A 24423-nucleotide genomic window follows, 5' to 3' on the forward strand; every position below is an offset into this window, starting at 1 on the left:
GTCATCCTCCTCATCCCTCTCTTCACCTCCATCTGCCCCTTACTCTGAGTGCCGTGAGGCCTCAAGCAGTTTTTTTGTTTTTTTTTAAACTCTTTCCTCTGTAATTCACCCTTTCCATTTGGAGATGAGTCTGTGCACTTTTCATGTTAAAACACATTTAAATTTAACCCAGAACATTTTACGTTTGTCCTCATCTTTACTGGAGTCGAGGGCCTCTGCTCACTAAACACATTATCCGACATCTAAAAGGGCTTCTACACGCATCTACAAAAATGGTAGTGAGTGAATCATGATTTTTTAGCACTAAGAGCACTTTTGTCTCTGCTAAAAAACCTCTCCACTGATTTTTGTCTTGATTTGAGAGCAACTTTACTGCTAAAATGCTTTGCGGATGACCATTAGGAAAAAAACACCAATTACACTTAATCAGAAATTGTCAAAGGTCTACAGCAGTAGTTCCCAAAAGTAAGGGCTGGACATAGCAAGAGGTCTATGAGTGCACATACATACACACACACACACACACACACACACACACACACACGCACACACACACAGCAGAGAGCATGAGGAGAGGAGAGCAACAGAGAAAACATCAGTTATGTCAACATCGGATGAAAGAGAGGGAGAGGAGATTTTTTTTTCAGCGGGCATTTCTTGCCCCCATGATTTGATTTTTGGGGGCATATTGGACCTTTTGTGGGGAAATTTTAAATAATAGTATACCACACGTCCCACACTTCTTTCCCACTGCTGGAAACCCGTGGCAGGGCAAAAGTATAGTGCCGTTTTCTCCACTCTCCAACCAGTCCATCTTCCACCCTTCAATTGTTGAGTTTTTACGATATTGGTCGTTTTACTTTTTGTTCACAGTGGTTTGTTATGTGTGGCACTTCCTTCTACTGCTGGCTGCGCGCTGCCAATATCTTTTACTGCTTCAGGCTGCATGCTTGGTCGTTTTCGGCTAAAAAAAAACCCAAAAAAACGCTCCATTTTTCTCACCCAGACCACATTGGAAAGAATCCCCCAGTCACAGGCTCCCACGAATCACCTACGGAGGCCCACTGGGGACAGTAGTTGCATTCACGCGTGACAACTCTACGAAAACAATTCTGAACAGGTTGAAGCGCAGGGCAATTTTTGTCCACTCATTTAATTTCACAGGCATTTTATGAACTTGCAACGGCATTTTTGCCCCAAGCTCTCGTTAATTTCTGACCCCGGGAGAGAGTGATGTGGGGGGTGAGGAAAAAAAGGGAGGATGGGTGGCTGAATAAGTGGAGGAGAAGAAAGATAACAGCCATAAAAGATTAAAATCCATCGTTCTGATGTTATGCAACGCCAAAACAGGGCTTTATTTTAAGTAGTACTTTTCCTTAACATGATGTTTTCATGAAACTCCACTCTCCATTACTGACTGTACATATTCTGTCTTGTATTCAACTCTGTATATTATGTAAAATGTCTTGTCTCTATGTAAATTACGTTTGTTAATGCCTGCATACTTTGCTGCATTTATGTAATGTACACCAACCCACAAAGGAAAATCCCAAGTACATGTCAATGTACCTGCTGATAAAAATTATTCTGATTCTGTAATGGGGAAAAGCATTGTTCTATGATTGGCTTAACACATTGGAGCTTCCTTTATTGATCCGTCTTGATTAATTTAGGAGATAGTCAAACACTTAAAATCATTCAAGCTGCATCTTTCAATGAAAAGTTGTATTCCAAAAGGAGATCACCATTCAAAAAAGGTGAAACCTACTCTTACAAAATAGAGAGCACAAAATTAAGACAAATTGTTACTTTTTACTGCATAGTATATAACGTAAGTCATTGGTTGAGAAAATGATGACACTTTTACAGATTTAATCTTCTATATTTTAGAGATATTAAGGAATTTCTTTTTTTTTTTTTTATGGATGTAACCCTACATCCATAAAAAAGAAAGAAAGAAGAAATTTAGTTAGATATTTGGAAATTATTCAATTCATATTTGGAAATACTTCAAATGACAGAAGTGCAAGACTCAAATTTTTAAGCATGCTCAGCTTGCAGTGATTCAGTCTTTCTACTCCATAGCAGAATAGCTAGAAGAAACTTGACAAACTCGAAAGGAGACTATTAATTAGAGACCATGAAAATGTTCCAGACCCCTGCCTTTGCCGGTGGTCTGGCAACAAAGACAAATGGTTGGGAGAGGAAAGAGAAATTGTATACTTTCCACACAGAGTGGTGCACAATACTCCGAATATAGCGCTAATCGCAGACCACTTTATGAAATCCTAGCAACAGAGAAGCTGTTGCTAGCCACTCTATGCCTGCTATGACAAGTACAGCTTCAAAGCGGCGGCTGGTGGTTAGGGTACGCTAGGCCATTCATCTCTTAGTTGACAGGAAGAAGGACTGCCTGGCTGGGCTGCTTCCTGACAGCATGGAAGCACTTTCTGAGTCTCTCTTTTTTCCCCTTTTTTTTTTTAAATCTTGTTTTCCTCTGCTGTTGTTTGTCCCCCTCTGTCATTCTCCATGCCCTCACTCTTTCTTACTATTAAGCCTGCCGAGAGAGATACTCTGGCTGCTGCTATTCTCTTCACTTGTTTTTTTCTTTGTCTCTTAGTCTCTCTGTCTCTTTTTTTTGTCTGTCTCCATTTTACTTATTTTTTCTTGCTCTCGGATGCTTGCTTTCTTTCTCTCATGCCCTAACCTCTCTCCTCTCTGATGCTTTGCCTTTTTTTCAACACACCTCCTCACCGTCTTTCCAATCTTTCTCCAACTCCTTCCCTTACTCTCACCTCTCCTCGGTGTGGATCCATACATGGACACAGCCATGCAGATTACATTATGGATCCACTGGTGGATCAATGGCCGCCCCACATTAAAGGAGGCCCTGGCCCTGCTCCTTGGCCCGTCACGGACCATCTCGGCCTTAATTAGGCAACTTTTATTGTTGGCTAATGGGACAGGCACTACACTGTGGAAGATAGGGAGAGGAATAAAGCGGAGTAATGCCTCACTGTTGGGGAGGAAGAACGATGAACTCTCCAAATCAATGGCTCCTTCGACAGGAGGCAGGCCCGCTAGATTGCTAAAACTGTCCGGGTGGATACACAAGCTTAGTGGTATTTTTCCACCATCACATCGTGAGGGATTATCAATCAACCACCAATTGCCGCTTTTCGATTTGGATTAATGGTCAGGTGCCAATGAAAAGCAGTGTGAATGTTTGGTGACAAGGAGATAAAGGAGGCATGCTGTGGAGATGGAGCAGCTGGGAGGCCATATTCCATCATCAAAGGAAACTGGAGTGTTTGGCAACAGCCAAACAAGCTTTATAGCAACAGACTGGGGCTCGAATGTGCCAGAAAAAAAGAAAGAAAGACAGAGAGAACGCAAAATAAAGAAACTAAGAGACGCAAACATAGCGACAGAAAAAATAGTGAGACAAAAGACAAGTGATTTGAGAGAGAGAAATCACACATACACACATTCATGCAAGCGCGCACACACAAGTAAACAAACACATCACCACAGGCAGTTTGTAGGCAACAGGGTGGTGAACTGATAAGGGAGACTCTCCTTCAACCAGAATATCTGTGTTCAGTCTCCTGACAGCAAGAACCCTCCCTACTGATGTGTCCTTGAGCAAGACTCTGAATCCCTACCAGCTCTTGCGGGGCTGCCTGCACTCTGGCTTCTCTATGGAGAGGGGCAAGCGAAAAGACAAATTCCTCCTTTGGGGATCAATGGAGTATCTCAGAAAGGAAGCAGGAGAGAGATAGAGGGAGAGAATGAGAACAGCAGAGAAATAATGGCTGAGAGAGATAAAGACAGAGAGAGCGAGAGACAACATGCAATATGGAACAGAGGAACAGGCAGACAGACGGGCAGAGCTTTGAACGCAGCAGACAAGCCTTGTTTAGAGGGTGGATGAAACGGCTGCAAGCAGGTCAAAGTCTTAATCAGGCTCTCAAAACAGCGAGCTGGCTCACATACTCACACACTGGCTGTCACTCAAACTCAAGGTTTAACACCGCTCAAACACAAGTACAGGCACACTCACGCACACACACACACTTGGTGTAAGGCTTACAACATTAAGTCTGATGGAACTTTTCTTTATAAAGTTACAAATTAAACAAGGATGAGCTATAGAACCAAATAACACTGGTAAGAGGAAGAAGAAGAAATTGTAGCCATTGTTTTAGTCATTGTAGTCATTATTGAAGTATCCAGTCCTTAAAAATATACACATTCGCTTCAAAAGCAACTTCCTTGTGGGTAGAAAGATACCAGCTGCACAGATTTTGGGCCATTCTCTGCCTTATGTAGGTTTTGACTACAACCTACCTGCAGATTTTCTCATTGGAGTCATATTCAATTCTTAAGTGATGTTTAAAACCACATTTGTAGTAAGTTTTTGGTCATTATATTTGTCATGGTCTCATGTTCTTTTGGCATTAGGTTGAACTTGAGCATCCTTAATGTCATTAAAAAAGTTTTAGGTTATTAGCTACCTTTTGGATCCAATTATCTGTATTTTTCCCATTGATCGATTAATGAATTTCAGTAATGAGTAATATATAACAAAATGGAAAAATATTGAAATAGAGTGAAACCTTTCAGATAGAAAATTAATTTCCCTCAAAATTCCTCTTGCTTGGCTCTGGTTTCAAACCCTTATGTTTGTTAGGAAGTCAAAGTTTTGACCCAAATAGGCGTCTGTCCCTTGGGTTTGACAGGTCAGTCTTTGACCTAATTGAGAGAAAAAGAAAAGAAGTGAGTGGCTGGTAGATACTGGACAGGAGGAGTGGGAGAGGTGTGTATCCGGGCTGTCTGACCTACAAACACCTTCCACTGTGACCATATAAGTGCTTGTAAGTGTAAGAGGTGTTAGCGGTATTCTTCTGTTAGTGTATATACAACGATCTTCATCTGTAACGATTTGTGTAGACATGGACTCTCTCAGACATCTCCATCCTCCTTTCACCATGCGTTCACTGGCTCACATGGGAAGGAGGGAGGGAAAGACAAAGAGAGCAGAAGAAATGAAGAGCGAGGAGGGGAGAGAAAAAAAGAGAGAAACAGAAGCAGAAGAAAGAAAAGTAGATGGCAAGAGAAGAAGAGAGACAGCCAGAAAGTGCAGGAGAGCAAGAAAGCATGAGAGAATATATCTCACACTTCCTGCCCTTCCACAAAGAACCAGAATTAGGCCCAGCTCATGAAAGAGCCAAACCTCTCTCTGCTTTCTCTCTCTCTTTCTCTGTCAGACTGGAAAACAAGCGCCCCTAACAACAAGACAGCGCATCAAGCCATCATGTAAGATGCCAGCCAGGCGCATTTGAAGGTTTGTTGGCTGTGTACGTTATTCAAGGCTCATCAGTGCATGGAGATGCGGGGAAACAAAGCACAGGGTGATGCTTTGAAGATCTGACAAGAGTCTGACTCACCCACGGAGAAAAACAGAGAGGGGGAAGAAATGGAAAGAGAGAGAGAGATGGGGATAAAGAAAGAGGTAGAGAAGAGAGTGACAGAGAGAGACACACAAGTGGAGATTGACGAGACGAGACAGACGGGGAGAGAGGACGACATGGTGAGAAAGGAGAAGATGGAAAGAGGGGTAGGACAAAAGAGGCTAAAAGAAGAAAATCAGAGTCGAGAGAGACAACCCTTCACACCTCATTGCGCAAACAACTGCAGTCCCTTGGGTTGGGCAGCACGCACTCTCTCTCTATCACTGACCCATTGCCACACTAGTTCTGTGTCCATATATACTTGAACAGACGTGGTGCACACACAATCATACACACACACACACACACACGCGCTTGTAGGTGTGTGGATGTTGTCTGTGATAGAGACAATGAAAGGGGGGACGAGTTGAGGGGAATATATGAGAGGAATGGGGTTTATTTGATTTCATTTGATTAAATTAGCGACCACTGCAAATCCATAGGGGTTTAAATGACTCACACAAGCTCAAAATCAGCTAAATCTCATGGAATTAGTTCAAAAGTCACCCAGGTCAACCCAGGATATTGACCCTGGAAATGAAACTCATTTGGATGTTATGAAGTACACTGGAGATTAGGGCTGCACGATATTGGAAAAAACTGACATTGCAATATTTTTTTTTCTGCGATATATATTGCGATATGAAATAATTTTCACCAAATGACTTGAATAGCTCTATCAAGCCTTGCCCCTTTAAGAAGGTGGCCTTGTGGGTAACCTGCGCGGGTGACGTAGTAGGAAGTGAGTGTGTTTTTAGCCGCAGCCAGAGTGAGTTGCAGGATGCTAAGTGAGTAAAGTTACCATAGTTAGCGGGAAAAGAGCTTAGAACGTCACTGAGAGGCCGTGCATTATGTTCGCTGCTGTACCGAAATAAAGTGCCAGTTCTCCACTGCAGAGTTGCTCCGGACTCTTAGTAAAAAGCTTGTTACCAGCTACGAGCCAGGCTAAGCTAAAATAGGCTAGCACAACACCAGAGGATTCCCAACTACGGTTCGGAGCCGCGAAAGCTGGAAAGGTAACATACGCTACTCTTATAACAAACCCTTAAATCGGAGTAAATTATGTTAAACTTAAATTATAACTAATTATAACTTAAATTAGTCATGGAAAATGAGAACCGTGCGAGTTTTCCTTTTGTATCAAGCAGCAAAAAAGTTGTAGCATGACGTGTTTGAGTTAATTTGCCTTACTTGACATCGCACGTCCTGCGATGTGACTATTGCGCATGCGCACATCGCGATGACGATGCTGAATCGATATATCGTGCAGCCCTACTGGAGATAGTTGCCCGCCTGCAACATCTGAGGTATTGTGCCTTGTAATTTAACTTAAATTAACTTTGAAATAAAACAGACTTACATCTCACATGAGAAACCCACCATCCTTGATTTCTGACAGTGTGCCGGCTTCCTAGCACTTTCTACATCTGCTGTGATGACAAGGTCACACCAAAACTAAGTTTCAGGTACTAATCTGAGTGGAATAACATTCTGAGCCAGAGACACATCAAATGTATCATTTACTTCAATGCAGTCAGAGAATTGCAACTTCTTACGTGTTTGCCAGCACTTAAACCCCTTGTACATCCTAATTGTCTCCCAATGACCACAGACAGTCCAGAGTGTGCCAGGTACTATACTGCTCCACTGAGCACTGTGGTTTCCACTGAACAGCTCTATCTTGAATGATTTCAAAGAGGGATATCTTGACGAATGGCAACATAACACAAACATACAACCAAACAGATACAGTGATGTATAGAGAAGTTCGCAATAGGAATCATACGTAAATGCACACAGCCAGCAGCGTTTCTGTGGTTCACACAGTGTATGTATGTACTTCTCACAACAGCATGGGGTCAAATTCTACCACACAGTGACGCTTTTCTCTATGCACACTTCCCTATCTCTATTTACTGCGTATTAGGGGTGTAACGGTACACAAAAATCACAGTTCGGTACATACCTCGGTTTTGAAGTCACGGTTCGGTTCATTTTCGGTACAGTAAGGGGAAAAAATGCAAAACATAAAATTGCTTGTCGTTTATTATGAACTTTTGTAAACATCAACAGTTTATAATTTTTTTTTATAAAATTTTAAATGAAACATAATAAAAAATAAAATATAGAAAAATAAAATAGAATAAAAAATAGAATACTGCTGCAAACTACTACTAATAAGTTCTCCAATAAATAAAATATTCTCAAATAAATTAAACAAAATATAAAATATAATAAGAAGTATATAAAATATAATCAAAAATATAAATAACTATAATAATCTTTTCTTTTTTTAGGAAATGAACTTTTCCACATTGACTAAAGTGCAGCATTTGTTATTGCTTTGGCCCGATCTGAATTACCAGCGAAAGGCTGTTTAAATGACGAAGGGAGCAGCGCTTGCACTACGCTCGTTTTTTTCCTTGCAGCAGTGATATTCACATTCGCGTGGTGCCGTTTCAAATGAGTTATCAAGTTTTGACGTGTTGCCAGAAACATACCCGATCACTACTGAACAAAGGAGACCTTAACGGTAAGGGAGGGTCTTCAAGCTCTGGCTTATCGTTTGCATTGGCCATGACGTTTGCTAGCCAGAGGCTAGGCTAGGCTAGGCTAAGCTAAGCGTGCTGTCTGTGTAGTGCGCTCAAAGTGCGAGGCGGAGACTAAACAAACTTCCGGTCCGCCACTTAATATGTTCGTGTGGGAACTCTGATTTGAAGTATGTTCCGCACGCAAAACAAGCCTACTAAGATTGCATTCGGTACACATCTGCACCGTACCGAAAGTCCTGTACCGAAACGGTCCGGTACGAATACGTGTACCGTTACACCCCTACTGCGTATTGTCACCAAAACTCTTAAAATAATAAATAAATAAATAGGAGGAGGATGCTACAAAAAAATGAATACCTCTAAAAAAAGATATCTGCCTTTTTGGAAAAGAAAAGGTAAAATGATTTATGTATAATAATGATTGATGGGATGACACTTGAAGCAAATAGAGTAATACTTATTAAGTACCTAAAGACATTTACTTAAAAATGCCAACAGTTTTGACAAGAGAATCTTGTACATCCCTGAGATGTTGACAAATGATTTTCTTTTCTCTTTCTACTGCTGACAGCCACTATGAATGCTTTGTACTTGATACAGTAGGCTTATACTGTCAAAAGAATTAAACTAGAGAATGAAATAAAACATTAATTTGCGCAAATGTGGCACAACCTAAACGCACACAGCAGGTGAGCTCTGGAGAGAATGCCGTGGCGCACACGTACAAGCATGCACACACCTACGCATGCCGTGCACACGCTCACACACACACACAAACAAACTGTAGTTGTACCTGTTTAACAGAGTCCTTTGATACAAGGCATAGACATACTTTAATACAAAATGTGGGACTGAAGAGCACACTTAAATGAAGGGAGCGGATGGATAGATGGAGAAAGGGAGAGAGAGATGGAGCGGCACAGAGCTAGAGTAGGAGGGCAACTGCCAGAAAATCAGAGTATAAGGAGCAGCAGCCTCGTGGATAGATAGAGAGACTGTCCTGTAACTCGAGGGTCCCGGGTTCGATTCCTTATGATCTGTAGTGATGGACCTGCAAGCAAAACACTGAATCCCTGCGGGCTCTTAAGCTGCCACTCTGCACTGTGGAGAGTAACTCCAGAGTGGAGTGTTGAAGTAAAAAGGAAAAAGAGAGAGAGATGCCACTCACCGATGTACTCGAAAACGTAGACAACGAAGAACGGCGTGACCAGGTCGTTGATGCCCTGCACGTAGCCGCTGGCTGGGTGGCGGATGGCCCAAATGAACAGGATCCGCTCAAAAATCTGACACACACAAACACACACACACACACAGAGTCAAAACACAATACTTCACAGATTAAACTAATTTACATGAATTATCACGAATATTAAAACACTAATGAACACTAACTATCTTAATGCATCCAATTACAGATTTGTTGTTTTGAATCTCAGTGTGCACTTGTTCAAGTCCCTTGTGATACACGCTAGCTAGATACACACTATTAGAAAATAGTGCAATACTAATAAAGGCTAGATGCATGGTGGAGGTACTTATAAAATGACTACCACTCTACGTCCAAGTTATGGCAGGTATGTTATGTTCAAGTATGTATCAATTTATAGCACTGTCTCTGTGTATGACAGGAAGTAATGTACTGTACTAAGATAAATACGGTGCACAATGAATGACACGCTAATAATCAAGCAAAGCATTTACATTCACTGACAGACTGATAATGGATTCTCTGACAGCGTATCATCCCAACAAAAAAAAACATATTAGACTGATTAGAATTAAATTTAACCATGTACCAAGCAATGTCAGGATTCAATCGTAAGTGAGTTAGGAGTGGAAAGCAGCAGTAGAAATCAGAACATTGTGAGTAAACATCTGCATGCATGCCAGGCTGTAAAAGAGAAAAGCATCTTCTCCAACCAAGTTAGAATGGAAAGTTAGAGCGGAATGGGCAACACCTAGCTTGCCGTTTGGTTGGGGCACTATAAATGGTGAATATAGAGGTTTTTCAGGTAATCTTTAATTTTGTTTTAACATTTCGACTTTTCAGCTGTCAACATCCAACAGTAGTTTTGTAGTTTAGTAACCCTAAACCCTAACCCACCATCACCATTAAACTATTTTCTCCAGCTCTCAATATTGATCATTACAAACAGGCAAAATTACTCTTTAGGTTATGATCTGGGACATGGACATGGAAATATTTTAACTGTATCTACAGTTCCATCGACTTTGGAACAGACCTTCTAAAATTGGCTTTTAACAAGCAGGTGCACTGAGGTCGAGGTTTGAGAAAATCTTGACTTAAAGCAAGCCCTGTTTGTAATTGATTTCTGCCATTTGTATAGTCTTGCTTATATTTATTTTGGTATTTATTATTGTCTATACAAATAATCCATTGCTGTTGTTTTCCAGTAATGTTTAGGCTATGATTGGTTGCCTAAATCAAAAATCACACATGCTGCTTTGAACATGGTGGACATTCATATGGACACAAGTGAGCAGTGTCTAAATTCAATGTGAAGGATTTCTTTGCAAACATCTCTCTCTCTCTTGCGCAGAGCAACACCTCACCCTTCAAGAATGATTTCTCATCTGCATTTTACACATGGCGCAATGCTGCCGTGTGCAAAACAACTTCCACACCACCATCTTTGTTCGCCTGTTTTGTCTCGGTCCCTCCCCCTCATCTCTCTCTCCTTTAGTCAGTTTGTCTCTGTCTCTCACTCTTTCCCTCTGACTGTCTCCTCCTCCCTCTCCTCTCCTTCCCTACTTCTTCTTGATCTTTTTTGCAAGGCAAACACTTCCATCTTCGTTATGGGTGGCTGTTTAATGCTGTCAACCCCACTGAATTAGAGGAGGCTTGATGTTCGGCTTGATGTTCTGGTGCGGGAATGGATTTCCCCCCCAAACACACACACACACACACACACACACAAACACTTCCACCTTTCTGCACCACACGCATCAAGCTCTTTCTTATTTTTTGGGGGGATGTCATGTTTCTGTCACTTTCTAAATAACCTCATATCTCATGTTTTATGGGGAAAACATGGCAGCAGGGATGGCGTCGGTCTGTCGTTGAAAGCTGTGTGCGAGGGCCTGGAGTCTGACTTTTTTTTTTAAGGCATTCCATCAATGTTAACGCGGTAGGACGGGACTGGTAAGACGCGATTCTCTCTGGCTTTCTCTTACACCTCCTTCTCACCCCCCTCCCCTTCCCCTCTTCACCTGCCTCCATACTCCACACCTCCTCTTTCATCATCAAAGTCACATCCATCAAACAGGGAGTGGTGCTGGTGCTGGCGGGGGGGGGAGTGGGTAATGGGACTTTCTTCTCATACAACCTCAAAAGCAGACGCACATGTTTCATGCAAGCACCTGCGCACAGACCGGCTTCTTGCAAACACGCACGCAAACCCACGCGCACACACACCACCCTTGCCAAATCTCCTTTAGTGTGGGCAAAGAATCCCATCCTGTCTGTTTGTGTGTGGGAGTGTTTGTTTGTGTGTGTGTGTGTGTGTGTGAGACAGACACAGAGAGAAACTTCACCAGCTTCAAACGCTAACCAAAAACCAAATATTCATCTTCAGGTTACCCAGAGTTTACTCGGTGCTCAAAAGGTAGAAAACTGGATTACTGTAGAATATGTTAATCGCATGCATAATTTCTTCGCATAGTTCGGTGCATCTCTAGGACAGGAAATCAGCTGCCCCGTATCTCCTGTGTCATGACTCAATGGCTCCAAAAATGGAAGAAACCTTGGGCGGGCCTAGTCAAAGAGGGATCACCCACTGGCACGGCCAAGTGTGCAATAGGTACCGGGGCAAACGGTGACAAGAACACGGACTGTGACCAAACTGTCATGGGTTCAATCCCTCAAACAGCCAATGAGTCCATCAACAGTCCAACGTCCTGTCAAAGTGTCCTTGAGCAAGACACTTTACCCCTATCTGCTCACTCATTCTAAGTCCTTACAGTTCATTCTGGGTAAGAGCATCAGCTAAATGCTTTGAAAGTAAAAAAGTCAGGTCAAGTCTTCCCACTTGTAATCACGATTTGGAGGTTAACCTGATTGTTTTCTTTTCCAGGTCGGGAACTTGTAATTGCCGATTACCCGCATAGCGTGAAGACAGTATTGTTCTCCATAACACAGAGAACTCAAAACATTCAGGTACCACTTAGGAAATCACTACAGAATTGCTTCAATACTTCGCTCTCCCCAAAATGGAACAAACTGTTGATTGTCTTTCATCTCCACTAAATCTCTCCGGCCCCATGAGAGGGAGAGAGAGAATAACAACTGCATGAAGTGAAGCAGAGGTGATTTTCAGGCGGTGCTGCGGCAGACATCGGCATATAAAAAAAGAGGGCCTTTGGAGTCGGTTGCATACCGAAATATACAAGGAGTACACCGCCTGAATATTTCAATGCGCGCTGGTGGCTTTCATTTTGCACGCAAAGAGGAGAGTCTGTGAACGGGGCGGGCGGAGGAGAGAGGGTCAGGCGTGGTGGGAGGACGAGGGGAAAAAGAGGAGTAGACGGAGTAGTAGTACATACATAAGGTAGTGGGTAGAAGAGAGGGAGAGAGGCACTGATGTAGAGGGAGGAAAGCACACAGAGCTCCTCTCCGCCCAGCGTCCTCCCCATGTTCGTCTGATCTCTTATTCATTCCCTCCATCCCTCCCTGGTTACAGCCCATGGCCCAGAGCTGTTTCCCCTACAAGACAGGGGCAACGGGAGGTGGCGTTGCCTGGGGCGCTGTGTGTGCATGTGTGTGTGTGTGAGTTAATGTGCTCGTACATGTGTTCATGCACTTGCACTGATAAATGTGTGTGTGTTTGTGAGAGTATGTGTCTCCTCGCTGCTAGGTGTGCCCACATATGCGTGTCTGTATGCATTTCATTGTCTTTATGCATATGCGGGTTTTTTTGTGTGTGTGTGTGTGCGTGCATATAAATCTGTGCTTTCACATACATGTGTGTGTATGGATCCAAGTGTGTGTGTGTGTGTGTGTGTGTGTGCTCGCTCACCCCTAAGTGTGGGTGTGTGTGCATATCTGTGTGTGTGTGTATCACAGAAGTCTAGAGCCCTGGCCAGCTCATTAGCCGGCACCTCATTATGGCCCGTTTCTATTGGTATTTTCACTTCTCTGCTTCTCAGGCCAGCAGCACTATGTATGACAGGATCTCCCAAAAGCACCGTAGTAATAAGATCAGCTTAACCCCATAGATTTAGAATGGAACAAAGTTAATTTTAGTGCCAAGGTGTTTTGGGAAACTGTACTCATTAGGAAACATTCAGGAGGAGAGTCACTTAGGCCTGCTGAGCTAACTTCTTTCACATATACTAGACCGTTCTTACACCTCAGCAAAAAAAGATGTAATTTGAACTAAATTTACATTGACATTTGAGCCATTTAACTAACACTATTATCCACAGCAACTTACAATGAGTGTGTGGGGAAGAATTCAGCATCTTGCTCAAGTAATTTGTGCCTTGCCATATGTTTGATTTCCTCAGGTCGTGATCACATAAGACGTGTTTTTCTCCTGCTCAAACAAGAGGGACAGCTGTGAGCGTCGCTAGCAACAGAGAGAGCAAGAGCTCAAAGGGCGCAAGGAGCATTACATCATTCTGGTTGCTATGCAACTATCTACACAGCTAAAGTTGAAACATGTTCAACTTGGAGTGCCCAGGGCTGCACCCCATACCGCACCGCGTCCAAGACATGAGACCGCATCATTTAGAGAAGACGCGCACCTGCCGTGATCAAACTATTGAAAATAACTGACAAAAGGCGCAGGAAGGTTCAAAAATGCATTATACAGCCAAATGTGTCTTGACTACTATTGATAGTTCTTATCAAACGTAATACTTCATAAGTTTTCAGATAATTAGTCCCTACATCCTGTACATCATAGTACCCAACCAGAACAATAAAGCATGTTTGTATGAAAGTATTATCCATGCGTACGAAGGTCTGTGTGTATCGGTTCTCATGCATGAGTGTTGGTGTTATTTAAGTCTTCTATGTGCACAGTATATGGGGGTGTGTGTGTGTGTGTGTGTGAGCCAGACCATGCATTGTGCAGCAGCTAGGGTTTTCCCTGCATATCAAACTCTTAGGCAGACATCATGTGTCTTTTCTGTCAGAATGTTGCTTTGCTGCGTGCCATTTATTGCACTTGTGTTCTTTTGTTTTGTGCGCTGTACAGTTTTGTGTTTATACTAATGTAACACCCTTTGATGCAATTAATACATCCCATTAGTACTATTAGCTCTGCACTAACACTTTTGATTGTTTTCTACTCATCAATATGTCTCTGCACCAGTGCCACCAAGACCAATTCTTGTCCATTTATTGCACTTGGAGAATAGAGCGATTATAATTCTTAAAATAAATTAAAACGATTAAAATGATTTTGAACTGTGTCTTTGGTTTGAATTCGAGCCCTGGAATGGCTTCAAATAGCTTTATTTCTTTGCCCCCCACACAAAACCAGTGCCAACCCAAATCTGCCCAAAAGCTGAGGGAAAACCCTGCTAGGTGAGGTGACGTGTGTGCAGCAGGGGGTCTCACCTCTTGGACAGAAGCTTGTTGAAAGAGAGGAATAAGAGGATTAGTTCTCGGTATGTCAATGTGAATCTGCAGAGAGAGAGAGAGGGAGAGAGAGAAAAAAGACAAACACAGAAGCAACAGGCAGGTTAGCACAGATCTGGCCATCACAGACAGAGGGACAGAGAGAGAGACAGAGGGAGGAATAGTTAGTGGATTGGTGTCCTTGATTGAAGGCAGACAGGGGTTTCGGTGATCTGAAATGGGTAGCGGTGGTGGTCTTGAATGAGTTTGTGCATTTGTGTGTCTGTACATGAACATGTCGGCCTGTCTTTGCAATTGTATCAGCTTGTGTGTATATAAATGTGCGAGTACATACAAGTCTATGAGTCTGCTTGTGCATGCGTGGGCGAGTGTGTGTCTTTCTGTCTGTTTGAATATATCAGTCTGCTTGTCTGTTTGTGTGTGTGTGTGTGTGTGCGTATGTGTGTGTGTGTATTTGTACCAGTGTTTATGTAACCACCTTCAAACCACCACCATTTCAGAGTGTCAACCCCGCGGATGAACAATATGACAGGCGGACAGATTGGTCAGAAGGGAGCCAGACGGATGCAGGACAGAGGCTGGAGCTAAGCCAACTGAAATAGACTGGACCAGACCGCACCGGATTGGACCGGACCGGACCAGAGTGTCTGTGTGTGTGTGGGGATTGGCGTATATCCGCAGTCCAGTCCGTGCCAGTCCGCCTTACCTCTGTCACCTTGGGCTGCAGCACCAAGCACTCAGGACTCATCCTAGGAATGTCTATGTGGATCTGACAGCAACATGGGAGAGAAAGGTGTTAGACACACACATACACACACACATATACATACACACACACACACACAGTGGTTGCCATTGTAGAAGTCCCCTTCATGTATTTGTCGTCCATCTATCCTGCATTACTACTTGGATACTTGGATTTGGGTGTACAGTCCAAATGACCTCAACATATTGCTATTGCAATTCATTTGGATTTACTTCATCTTGAGTCCGAGTGCCAGCAATCCCAAACCTCAGGGGAAATCCTGACCACACACCATGCAGCAAGAAGCAGCCGGTCAAAACAGGATCTGATTAAATTCACGGTGTGTAGTCAAGATTTTCTCGAAGGTTTTGAATGGGTCACGTGCGGACTCAAGGTACAAGTAAATACGAATGAAATGCAGCGACGACTTGAGGTCTAAGTCATGTAGTAAGTTAGGAGGCCGCCCTTCAACTGGACGACCTAGGTTAAATCCCCCCCAAGTCGCCAAGCATCCGCCCTGCTGAAGTGTCTTCAAGCAAGACATCGAATCCCCACCAGCTCCAAGGGCGCTGTTCTGCAGCAGATACTGCACATTGACCTATCTGTAGAGGTGGAGAGGAGAGCGAGAATAGAGTATCTTTTGTTACAGTAGACCCAAATCAGTTTATCGTAACACAGAACTCCAGTGTCTTTCAACCAGCAAGTTACCAGACCGTTCTTTGTATCTTCTGATGGCTGAAAAGAGAGCAAAGCTTGATTTTTCTAAACAATTTCTCTTGGGATAGAACTAAACTGCAGCAGTGCTTCAGAAAGTAAAAAGTGGGGACTTCTACAATGGCTACATCCGAATGCACACGCACACATACATACACACACACACACACACACACACACACACACACAGTGTTTGAACAGGTAACCACATACATAAATAGATACATAAAAGAGACAGACAAACAGATACAATGACAGACGGAAGCTATGATGACAGATGGAGAGAGAGAGAAACTCAGACAGACTGTCCCAAATAAATAAATACAGACAGACAGTCAGGTACATGTACACAAACACACCTACAAAAACAAAAACACATACACAAAATACATACAAAACACACTGCATTGTGCCCTATCATTTTGGCAGTCGATTTCACAAAATGGAAAAGCACCAAACCAACATACACACGTGATCACATACACGTACACACAAATACAAACACACTAGAAAACAGTGCCCACTCCATGAAAACAAACAGTGTGTGCAGCTGTCGGCCTATAGAACTTGGCAGAAAAGAGGCTTAAAGACGCGATCCAAACAAACATCAAAACAAAGTATGTCAGTTCTCTGACGCAGCACAGAAGAGATCAATGGGAAATTGGATGGAATATGAGAAATGTTTGTTTGCAATTGACAACCTACTTTGATGTTTCTTATCGGTTTTAAATGAATAGAAAGTAGTTAAGTGTTAAACTGAAAGAGTGTGGCGGGGGCAAGGACAGGGACAGAGAGAGAGACAGAGTGAGAGAGAGAGAGAGCGACTAAAGTTCTGTTCTTTTTGTGTTCACTGAGAATAGGAGCTAGACCACACTTTCTCCATGTCTCTCTCACACACACACACACACACACACACACACACACACACACACAGACATTTTACAGTGGCCTCGGCAACATTGTCTTGTCTGGGTGTGACTGTGTGTATGTGAATAAATGTGAAAGAGACAGACAGCAGTCCTATATGAGAGGGAGAGCGAGAGAGAGAGACACAGAGAGAGAGAGAGAGAGAGAGAGAGAGAGAGAGAGAGAAAGAGAGAAAGAAAAAGAGAGAGAGAAGCATGGAAAAGCACTTATTGCCAAATAACTTGTTCCAGTAATCCTGTCTACAGGCCCCAATCCTGTATGTCCCAAAACACACACACACAGTGTGTCCTGGGTTTGTGCAGAGGGAATACATTGGTGACAAGAAGTTGTTCTACTAAATGGAATTGGAACTTTTTTCTGTGTGTGTGTGTGTGTGCGTGTGTGTGTGTGTGTGTGTGTGTGTGTATACCTGTCTGTATGTGTCCTGGTGGTGCTCGTCGTTGCGGGAGTCGTAGTACTGCTGGATGAAGCCAAAGTATTCTTGTCTCTTCCTCTGTAGGACGCTCTCTCTCCTCTCTGCATTGGCTGGCAGGTAACCCTGAGAGAGAGAGAGAGAGAGAGAGAGAGAGAGAGAGAGAGAGAGAGAGAGAGAGAGAGAGAGAGAGAGAGAGAGAGAGAGAGAGAGAGAGAGAGAGAGAGAGAGAAAGAAAGAAAGAAAGAAAGAAAGAAAGAAAGAAAGAAAGAAGTGGGTAAAAACGTGATTACAGGCAGGAACTCAAGTGTATACACACACCTTGTGCTTTGGAGCTTAGGCTAGCAAAAAAATAAAAAATTACAAAATAAAAGACTTAAAAGAAAATAAAAATCTGTGTCAACTTTGAAATTACATTTGCATCATATCTTTTTACTCATTTTATTCCCCATCCTATTTTTTCTGTTTTATTCTTTTTTAAACCCTGTTTTTAAGTTACGATATGTGGCATTTTATTGCTTATCTACTTGGGGTTTATTACCTCCGCCAAGGAGGTTATGTATTCGGTGCCGTTTGTTTGTTTGTTTGTCAGCAGGATTACGGAAAAACTACTGGCCCGATTTTCATAAAACTTCGTGGAAGGGTGTAGCATGGGCCAAGGAAGAACCCATTAAATTTTGGAGCGGATCCAGATCCGACTCACGAACAAGCAATAATAGCACGAACATTGGCCTTGGCGGAGGTCTGCGCTCACCGAGTGCCCTTCTACTTTATTATTGTTTTGTTGTCTGCAGAGCACTTTGCAGCTCTGTTTTGAAAAGTGCTACACAAATTTGGTTTATCCTCTCCTCACCAACCAGCACATAACTGATCACTGATCTGAGCTTTTAGAAAGCTAGAATAAAGAAATTACAGATATTTCATGGTATGGCATTTCAGTTTCAAGGTAATTTCTTTTTTTTTTTTCAAATCTTTTCAAAGCTAATTTCCTTAAAAAGTTACCTGTTTGCATAGAATTTGCATAACATCAATTAACTTGCATTTAAATGAACACTTTTGGTTAAATTTGCATTAAAATAACTTGTTTGATATGAACAATTTAATTTGCATAACATTTGTGTTTGGTATTACATTTCAATTTGTATTAAATTTTGCATATTTGACAATGTGTGAAATGTGATACAGTCTGGTAGAATTGTGCAGATACCAATCCGGGTCCAGTTACAAACTTCAGCAAATATGAGAGGATAATATCTATTTCCACTCATAATATCAATACACCTGTCTGACCCGAACACACTCACACACACACACAAGGTTGTGAGTTGCACATGGAAATCATTAATTCAGCTCTCTCTCTATTTGTCTGTCAGTATATTCTATATAATGAGACTTTATTGTTTATAACTTATAACTGCTGCTTCAACGCATCTGAGAGTGGTTCTGTTTTGTTAAAACCTGTTAAAAAACCTTGACTTGCTTTTATGGAGTCTGTTAGAAAAGTTCAATTGCAAACTCCCCCACCCGGGATTACACACTCTATAAATTACACACTTTGCATTTGTTGGTTGACCAAATCCTTTGCACCTCTTGGGGCAATGCTCTTTCAATGTGTGTGTGTGTGTGTGTGTGAGTGCACTCATGGGCGTGTGTGTCAGGGAGTTCCTGAGAGCATAAGTTTGCGTAAGCACAAAATCCTGCAAGTGGGTGCTTGTGTTGGCAGGCTTACGCAACAAGGAGAAAGTCCACCCCAAACTGAACAACAAAATCTAAAGTCTATAAAAAGCAAGGGCTGGGACCAGGGACGCTAAAATATTCACAAAGTAAAACAAGTCTTCAAAACAGTACTCAAGCACGACTAGAGGCTCTAAAAACTTGAGGGGGCCTTGTTCCCACGACGACCAGGTTTGGCAGTTATTTCTGTTTGCCAAACAGCAACAGGGGTCAATAAATGGCATGGACTTTTGTTTTCATTTTTTAACCAGCCAGTGGCGGCTGGGTGGAAGATTGTTTTGTGTTCTGCGACGCCTCGCTCAACGACCCAGACGAGAAGTTAGACTTTCTGAAGCCCTGTTCAAATGTGATGAGTTGTCTGATATGTAAATGTTTATCACAGGACATCTGTAAGGTCAATGACCAATTCATATGCAATAACAGCAATTTGCCTGCATTTTGTCTGCAATTTGTCTTGGTTGCCCATCTGACAAGAACTGAACCTTTGATCTTTTTTTTTTTTTTACTTCACATCAATTTGATTTGTTTCATCTTCCACCCTCAAGTGCCTTCATGTTTAGGAAAAATCAGCTGTATCCTGCCATAAAAAGCAATCAGAAATGCAAAGAAAAAAAAAATCAAAGATAAATTGGACTGGAGTAGTTTTACCTAACATCATTTTACACAGGGCAAATAATCATAGGTAAAAGAAGTCTTTACTGATGTGGGTGCACTCGCTTGGTAAACATTACTGGCGTGGCACACTGGGACAAGACTAAAATCTCAGACACGCTCCATTTAATAATTACATAATTACATATAATAATTACCCTACCTCCTCCTGTTTAAAGTAATTAGCTTGCCGGACTCCGCTGGACCTTACTGGATTTGACTGGACCAGATGGGCTTCTGTCAGGTGGGAGATGAATTTCTCACTTCATTGCTTGGGTTTGAGTCCAGTTGGGGTTCAAAAACCATAACTGAAAATACTGTTATTACTAGCTGATTATTAGAAAATTGTCTCCATTTTCAGGTTTGAGCTCACAAAAAGCTACGCACGCCACACTCAGACTTTGTTTTTCATGTTCAGGCCCAGCTGGATTTAGATTTTGAGTCAAATTCTACCCTCTAGGGTTTCTTAATAAATCAACAGATGCTGTATTAGACCCTTGTTTTTTCTATAACTGTCTCTCTCTTACATCTATCAGTCTGTCATTATCTTCAATTTAATGTGAGCACTTTTCTGAAACTGTGTTTGGCTGTTGTTCAAACACATCTGGGAGCCACTCTGTTTTGTCTAAAACCCCAACTCCTGCTGGCAAAGTTTTACCTAAAACCAAACTCACCTGGACCAGAGTGAGTCAGCACATGAACAGTAGACTGTCAAAAAAATAACAGGCCATGAAAGGCTGATGTTGACTCTCTGCTTGTGCGCGTGTGTGTGTGTGTGTGTGTGTGTGTGTGTGTGTGTCATCCCCCACCTCTTATGTGGCTGCCATAGTCAGTTGTTTTGAAAGTAGACACTTGACACTTTTTTTAAAACACACTAGCAAGAAGACGCAAACACACACGCAAACAAAATGTCAATTTTGGACAACTGTCTAGAGGAAAATCAATAAGAGCAGCAGCAAATGTTTTTTTTTTTCTTTTTTCTCTTTTGTTGTCCAAGCAAGGCACCTTGACAAAGAGAAGGTTGGAGAGTCAAGAGGCTTATTTGTTAGCGCACTCACAAACACACACATACACCCAGACACACTTGTGCATCATTTTGGGGATAGCAAAGGCAATAACACACATACATGCAAATGCACATACACACTCATTAAATCCAAACACCATGGTCATACAAAACACACACACACGTATGTTATGACACACGCACATCTACACTGACACTAATCTACAAAATACTCTCTTTTTCAGTGTGCAGCACCCAAAATATTGCCCCACTTGCCCCCAAAATTTCTTACATCAAATGTTTAAATTGAAATGTAGGAAATCACTAATTGAAGCAGAGGCACATGAGGCAGGTTGAGGGAAAATAGGTACAACAAAAAGGTAAATTGCAACTCAAATAACTCATTGACTGCATTGAACATCACAGATTGATCACAGTGGAAGGATGGACAGCTTAGTGGAGGTCAGCCACACGCCAAGTAACCATTACTGCTCTATAGGACAGGACCACACACACACACACACACACACAGGGGGATTTAAAGACTAGAAAAATGACACAAACTGGGGCAGCACAATTAATCATGTCTTATCCTAAATGGTCATTTTAAACGATTAATAATCGCAGGAATTTGGCAAATCGGCAAACTGAAGTATTTCAGTGTCTGCTGTAGTAATATATTTTATGCCGACATAAGATTCGAAAAGGGCAATAAAATATTTTTGTTCCTCAAATGATCAAGACTAATAACCGTGATTTAGGATTGTGATTACAGTATCTTGTAAAATAATTGCAATTATCCTTTTAGCCATAATCGTGCAGATCTAGCAACAACTGGTGGCTCAGAAGAGACAGAAGGAGTAGGAAAGGGAGAAAAAGGGTAGAAGGGACCAAGATGAAGAGATATAAGGTGAGAGAAAGAGAGAAAAAAGAGAAGGAGAGATGAGTGAGTTTGTGTCAGACAGAGCAAGCGAGAGCAGATGGCAGGCTGCTTGCCTTAGATGCTGTCCAGAGAGAGTAATTGAGTATATATATTTGAACAGTGCATTATGTGTTCGAGATCATGAGTGCATTTTTGCTGCCTGGACCTGAGTAGCTAATTTTACATTTACATTTCATCTGTGGTCTAGTGGGTGAGAGAGAGAGAGAGAGAATGGAGATAAAAAAGAAGTGGCAGACTGAAAGAGAAGCAAAAATGAGTGATGGCTCTGTGTGACCTGCCAGTGCTTCCTCCTGCCTCTGTTAATCGCTCCATGTGAACCTCATCTCTCCATTTTGCCCGCCATAAATCCACTCCTCCCTCCCTCCCTCCCTCCATCCCTGTAATGGATCCTCCACTTCAGCCAAACAGCCAAACTCATCCTCAAAAAGAGAGGAAAATATGCTTGGGGAATCCGTTTGGGGAGTTTAAATGAATTTTTTTTTTTAGCAAGCGTTCGGGCAAACTAAATTGATTTCTACTTAGCAGGAGCACTTTGTCCTGTAACTACAGAGGGGAGCTGTCCCTCTATGGGTCCGGCAGAAGTTGAATAAACAAAAACTGTAACTTCTCCATCTCCATCTCTGATATCAGCCAGAATTATATGTAAAGTTCTCTGTTTATATGGGGTAACTCAGTGTGAAGTAACTCTGACTGTAGCACTCTTGTCTCCTAGCTCTCACTTCTCCTCGCCTCCTTAGGAACTCAATAGATCAGATCAATGTAGTTTGATAGAGTGGAGCTGCAAACCTATTTGGTTACACACACAGACAGACACACACACCTCAGACCATGCTTCTTGTATTTCCTCCAGTATCAGTTGGGAGTTGACACCCCCATTCATCGCTGTACTCTTGGAAACCCTGCAAGCTGCCATGTTAAAGGGACATTTGGCCAACATTTTGCCACACCTCTACCTATAGTTCTATAGTTTGGTTTTGGAGGAATGTGGCTATTTTTCCTACTTACCCAGGGTCAGACAAACTTGTGGATGCCTTTTTGAAGATATGACAATGGTTAGCTTAGCTCAGTTGCTGGAAGTAAGCAGCTCCTCTCAAAAGTAGCTCTGAAAAATACTGGTCTTCCTCAAAGTACGACATGATTAGCCTATGGTAATTTTCGAACCAATGGCTACAAGGCTAGCACACCAACATAAGGGGATCACAAGTCTGTCTCACTAATGAGAAAACAACCTTGTCCTTTTCTCCAAAGCAATATCATTATGTAGAATGTTGTACATGTAATGTTATAGTGTAGCAATAATCTATTACTGGCGTTCCTACTGCCTCTACTTCCACAGGCCCAGATACATCTCATATAACCCTTCAGCCTTCAATATTTCCACAGCCAGTTAGTTTTCTCCTCTCTCCCACCACTTCACATTTAACAGCCACACTCCATTAGCAAATGTACATATTGCCACAGGCTGACATTCTTTCGCAAAGCAGAAAAGCCATTTAATTTTTCCCCTTCTCCTTCAGGCTCGGACGCCAAGTGCTCTTTAAACAAATGAAATAAAATGGTATTATTTCTGAAATAATAGGAAGTTCAACCGGATGTGTTTCTGGAGCCAGGGGCAACCTGTGGCGCCTATCTCCCACCGAGTGGAAGGGGGCGGAGAGAGCGATCCAATGAGGCTAGAAATTGCTCTCTCCCTCCCAGCCTGTTGTCTGTCTTTTTTGTCCCCTTTTTGCTTTTTAATTTCCACACCGGCTAATAATGGCGGAGACAGTGATGTACGATTCGTGCTGTGTGCTGGTAAATGCGGGGCATTGGGGGAGCATTAGCAGGTATTGAACGCGGTGGGAGAAGTTGTTTCTCGTCTTTGTCAGGTGAAGAAGAGCCTGGCTCAGGCTCAAGTCTGCTGGAGGGGAGAAAAAAATCAAATAGGTTGCCGCACGCCGGTGAGCAGGGGAAGGGCACAGGGGACACCACTGGAGTGAAGTTTTATTAGGTGGCTCCGCCAAGTTTATGGAATATAGGGTGGGCTGTGAGTCTGTGTGTGTGCGTGTATGTGCGTGCGTGTGCCTGACGGAGAATAGATTTTTTGAGACTGATCCCTCCTATCTATTTCCCCGTTGGATCATACCACAGACAGGATTGAAAAGGCAGTCAAGTGTTGGGATACTTCAGGAGAGACGAGTGCTTTTGACAGCGGCCAGTGTTAGCTTTAATCCTGGGCTTAGATTTGGCCCCAGGCTAATTCACACTGTACAAGGGCTAAGTTCGAGAAATCCATTGAAAACCTCACAAGCATACTTCAGATATGGGTCTGACATTGCTAGAGTTGTCCCAGTAGTGATTACACAACAACAAAGTCAAAAAACCACATACACGTTTACTAACATGTTTCATAGACAAATGTTATCACTGGAGACCTGAGTGGCACTCTATTATGCTCAATGTCAACTTGCTAAATTCCTCTCTTTCTCCCTCCTCATTCCTTTCACCATTCTCCTCTACCCCCTTTCTTTCTTTTTCCCTTCCTTCCTTCTTTCCTTATCTTTTATCCTTTCATTTTTACCAAGGTTTGCTGTATTTATTTGCTTCTGTTTTTTACTTTTCCTCCATACATCCATCCTT

The 24423-nt window shown here is 42.4% G+C and overlaps 1 protein-coding gene across 2 annotated transcripts in view; it reads right to left on the bottom strand.

Moving 5' to 3' along the window:
• The window catches only part of tbc1d22a (TBC1 domain family, member 22a), a 127870-nt gene that overhangs the window by 76205 nt on the left and 27242 nt on the right, over positions 1-24423 (bottom strand). The window contains exons 7-9 of one of the 2 annotated variants that reach the window (XM_078282084.1): positions 17468-17596; positions 14652-14717; positions 9234-9348 (exon numbers count right to left, since the gene is read on the bottom strand). In XM_078282084.1, coding sequence (XP_078138210.1) covers positions 9234-9348; positions 14652-14717; positions 17468-17596 — 310 coding nt within the window. Of the gene's footprint in view, positions 1-9233; positions 9349-14651; positions 14718-15378; positions 15442-17467; positions 17597-24423 lie in introns of both variants that reach the window. The other variant, XM_078282085.1, reaches the window with a different exon arrangement.

Source organism: Centroberyx gerrardi, chromosome 24 (genome assembly GCF_048128805.1).
Source record: "Centroberyx gerrardi isolate f3 chromosome 24, fCenGer3.hap1.cur.20231027, whole genome shotgun sequence".
Classification (NCBI taxonomy): Eukaryota; Metazoa; Chordata; class Actinopteri; order Beryciformes; family Berycidae; genus Centroberyx; species Centroberyx gerrardi.